Here is a 4,802-nt window from a genome sequence, read left to right as displayed (position 1 = left end):
TATATATATACTACGTACTTCATTCAGTTTCCATTGCCACATCCACCCCAAGACTCTGCTCGGCTCGGACTATAATAAAAAAAAAAACACCCAAGGCGCAACGCAGTGTGATCGAACCTGGAAACATGTGGTTGAGAAGCAAACTTCTTACCACACAGCCAGCGAAGTCACAGGTTCACGATCATAAAGTTACAGGTTCGATTCATAGACTTGGTGACATGTTGAGCGAAAGACTTCATTTCACGTAGCTCATTCTGCTCAGCCGTAAATGAATATCAGTCAAGAACTGTGCAGCACTATTCTTTCCAGCTACTACATTTGAGATGTTCCGCTGGGTGATGAGTGGGATAGTAATTCTGTTATGCATGTCTGCAGAGCTCTCAGCCATTTGTGAGTTAATTTTATCCTCGTGTGGTAATGAAAAGTGAAATTGACATCCAATATTTGCTGTGTGTATGTATCTATGTTTGAACTTTTCTTTGGATTTATGTATCTGCTGTCTCTCTTAGTTTCTCTCTTTCTCTTTCACTTCCTGTGTGTCCCTCTTCTCTCTCGCTTTTGATTTAATAATGTGTATATATATCTATGTATCTACTTCTTTTGCGATGTGATAAACATTTAAAAACACGAAACGAATGCCGTCACCATTCACTGTCTTTTTCACTGTTTCTTTCTCTCATACTCTCTCTTTCTCTTACTTCCTCTCTGTCCTCCTCTCTTTCGCTTTGCCACTTCTTTGAAGTAAGTGTGAAGCAAACAGCAGGTACGTACAAAAGCAAAAGGTTTTTGTATTAATATTATTGATACTTCACTAGCCACTAAACCTCTTTTTATTTTCTCTCTCTGTTTATTTGTGTCGAAAAGCAAAAGACTTTCTCACTTCCCGAGCGTTAAACTAATACATCTGTTTGTTGTTTACACACCCGTCTTCGTCTTTTGTTTTTTTTGTTTTTTTGTAAATTCTCACGATATATATATATATATATATATATATATATATATAACATGTACCTTGTTAGCTTGCAAGATAGATAGATAGATAGATAGATAGATAGATAGATAGATAGATATTTACCGTAAATCCAAGAAACTGCTACGGATTCCAGAAAGACAACAAACAATATAGATATTGGGGCGCCATAAGTATCTAATAGCTGGACCACGTATATACCACCCTGAATAAAGAGAAAAAGAACATGGCATTTGTAAGAAGCAATGTCTGAAGGATACTATACATCTGTATACACTTACCTGCTTTTTCAGATATACACGCACACATACATGTACATATACATGAGTATGTGTATGTGTGAGTGTGTCATTATTTATTTCACGCGGATGTGTAATTTAGATTATGCTGCTTTGTTTCCAATATATTGGCATGTTTAACAGTACAAGTTAAACGTAATACTAATAATAAACGTCAAATAATAACGATAATAATAATAACAATAATAATGATATATGTGTGTGTGTGTGTGTGTGTATGTATATTTGTGTGTGTGTGTGTGTATATATATATGTGTGTGTGTGTCTGTGTGTATAAATATATATATATATATATATACACATACACACAGACACACACATATACTATTATTATTATTATTATCATTATTATTATTATTATTATTATTATTATTATTATTATTATTATTATCATTATTATTATTTGAAACAGTTATCTAAGCATAAAACCAAATCAAACTGTTTTAAATAATACATGTAACGCCTGCTAAATATGTTGAGTCCCTTTTTCTTTCGCATGTCTACTTACTTGTGTGTGCATGTGCGTGTGTGCATTATGGACTGCGGCCATGCTAGGCCACCACCTTGAAAGGTTTGTAGTCGAACGAAACAACCCCAGTACTTATTATTGTTCAGTTTAAGTCTGTTACTTATTCTATCGTACTTCATGCCGAACCGCTAAGTTAATGGGACGTATAAAAACCAGCATCTGTAGTCAAGCGGTGGTGAAGAGCAAACACAAAGACAAACACACATAAATATATACATATAGTGTTCGTTGAATGCATAGATCTTGAGCATCCATTTGCATTCCAAGGCCATCCAGTTATCGCCAGTGACAAAAGGCCAGATTTAAACCCAGAATGCAAGAGATCTGAAACAAATACTGCAAGGCATGCTGTCCGTTGTCACCGTAATCACTTTGCTAGTTGTTGGCACTCCGTCGCATACGACGTCGAGAGTTCTAGTTGATTCGATCAACGGAACAGTCTGCTCGTGAAATTAACGTGCAAGTGGTTGAGCACTCCACAGACACGTGTACCCTTAACGTAGTTCTCGGGGATATTCAGCGTGACACAGTGTGACAAGGCTGACCCTTTGAATTACAGGCACAACAGAAACAGGAAGTAAGAGTGAGAGAAAGTTGTGGTAAAAGAGTACAGCAGGGTTCGCCACCATCCCCTGCCGGAGCCTCGGGGAGCTTTAGGTGTTTTCGCTCAATAAACACTCACAATGCCCGGTCTGGGAATCGAAACCGCGATCCTATGACCGTGAGTCCGCTGCCCTAACCACTGGGCCATTGCGCCTCCACACTTTGCTAGTAGAAAGGGTTATTACTACCACCATCAGAACCACCGTTGTAAATTTTCCACCGCCTTTGTTAACACTCCACCTTCTCAATCGCTGCTACCATCTTTACCACTACTACCTTATGACGGTAACTGTTGTTGTTGTTGTTGTTAGTCCCAGTCACCCTTGGTAAAGAAGATCCATGAACAAAGCTGTTCCAGCTATAACCGTCTCGTCTTTCTGTATCTTTAATCTTTTACTTGCTTCAGTTATTGGGACACCGCCTTGAATAGTTCAGTGGAACAAATCGACCCCAGGACTTATTTTCAAGTCCAGTACCTATTCAATTGGCCTCTTTTGCCGAATCGCCATAGTAAAGGCGCGTTGCTTAGTGGTTAAGGTGTTCGGATTACGATCGTAAGGTCGGGAGTTCGATTCCTGGCTGCGCGTTCTGTCCTTGAGCAAGACACTTTATTTCACGTTGTATTTTTAATATACATAGGTGCGAAGGCGGTGAGCTGGCAGAATTTTTAGCACACCGGAAAAAATATTTAGTGGCATTTCGTCCGTCATCACGTTCAGAGTTCAAATTCTACCGAGGTCGACTTTACCTTTCATCCCGTTGGAGTCGATAAAATAAGTACCAGTTGAATAATGGGGTCGATGTAACAGACTTATCCTTCTCCAAAAATTGTTGGCCCTGGTGTGCGTATTCTGGGTATGGCTTCAAGCTACATCTTGCAGAGGGCCCTGGTTTGAGAGTTCCGGTGTTTTGAGGAATGCGGAATCACCTCTTAGTCACTATTGTCCCCAAGTCTACTCTGACCAGGAGTAATTGATCCTGTTAGGGGCCCAGTTAAGGATTAAATAACATGTAACCACCCCCACGAGCCAGGGTTGAAATCATGTGACGCAGGATAAAAGCCATGAACTATTTCGGCAAACTAATCTTACTGAATCAATGGTAAGCGTCACCAGATACTGATCGGATGAACAGATAACAAAATACCAACAGCCAGAACCTACCAGTTCAGTTAATGAATTACTGCTATTATCTGTTGTGGTGTATGTAAGATGAGATGTTCGTCAAAGACAAGTGTGGCTAAAATCCAAGCCAGACGTTCATGCTGCATAGCTGAATCGAGATGCTTTGGTCCGGGTAAGTCGCTCGACCGGATGATGACGGTGGTGATGATGATGATGATATGCAGGGGATCTAGACAGCAATATGTTTTGTAATACAAAAGCGGTGAGCTGGCAGAATCGTAAGCACGCCGGGAAAAAATGCTTAGCGGCGTTTCGTCCGTCTTTGTGTTCTGAGTTCAAACTCTGCCGAGGTCGACTTTACATTTTATCCTTTCGGGATCAATAAAATATGCACTAGTTGAACGCGATACACTGTGGTATTTGTTCCGAATCTTCAACCCGATGCATTGCGGTATTTGTTCCGAATCTGGGCGTTCTGGTTTCAAATTATAACATTGTCTACTTGGGAGATGGGCTTAATCCATCACCCGATTTATCGCCACCAACTGGCACCTTAAGTGCTTTCAGCGGAGATTATTCCTCCTTGTTGCCAGTATTCGAGCCTGAACTCAGGCTTCAGGATACCTGTCTCCTTCCCACCTACCAGGTTCGGAGGCACCGAAGGGGTCAGGGACACTACGTAGTCTCCTAAATAAAAGATGAAAAAAATATTCATTTTTATACTAAATATAATGTTCCATCATCAATACTTACTTATCTTTTTGTTATCTTTTACTTGTTTCAGTCATTTGACTGCGGCTATGCTGGAGCACCGCCTTGAAGGAATTTAGCTGAACAAATCGACCAAAGGACTTATTTTTAAGCCTAATGTTTATTCTATCGGGCAGTTTTGCCGAACCGCTAAGTTACGGGGACGTACACACACACAGCAACACCGATTGTAAAGTGGTATTGGGGGGACAAATACAGACACAAAAACACACACACATAGATATATGAGGACTCATGGCTAAGTGGTTAGGATTTTGCACTCTCGATGGCGCTTTATCCCATGCTGCTCTGAAGTGACTTCGACACCTGACGCATGGCACATTGTGTACCTGTCCAGGCAATGCCGATTTGATGGAGAGAGAGTGAGCTAATGTGCGGCACGATCATTCGATCACTATAAACAAATCACTTGTGCAGGGCGTTCGGCAAACGTAGAACACACATACGTCATCTTCGACGGGAGAGTCATCATGTGTGTGTGTGTGTGTGTGTGTGTGTGTGTGTGT

At 40.6% G+C, this 4,802-nt stretch overlaps 1 protein-coding gene across 1 annotated transcript in view; it reads right to left on the bottom strand.

Moving 5' to 3' along the window:
- Window positions 1-4,802, bottom strand: part of LOC106881266 (sodium-dependent serotonin transporter) — a 196,924-nt gene that overhangs the window by 11,525 nt on the left and 180,597 nt on the right. Inside the window, exon 10 of the mRNA XM_052968465.1 lies at window positions 1,076-1,175. Within this exon, the coding sequence (XP_052824425.1) occupies window positions 1,076-1,175 (100 nt within the window). The remainder of the gene's footprint in view (window positions 1-1,075; window positions 1,176-4,802) is intronic.

The sequence above is a fragment of the Octopus bimaculoides genome, chromosome 6, assembly GCF_001194135.2.
Source record: "Octopus bimaculoides isolate UCB-OBI-ISO-001 chromosome 6, ASM119413v2, whole genome shotgun sequence".
Classification (NCBI taxonomy): domain Eukaryota; kingdom Metazoa; phylum Mollusca; class Cephalopoda; order Octopoda; family Octopodidae; genus Octopus; species Octopus bimaculoides.
This window is presented reverse-complemented; position numbering and strand designations above follow the sequence as displayed.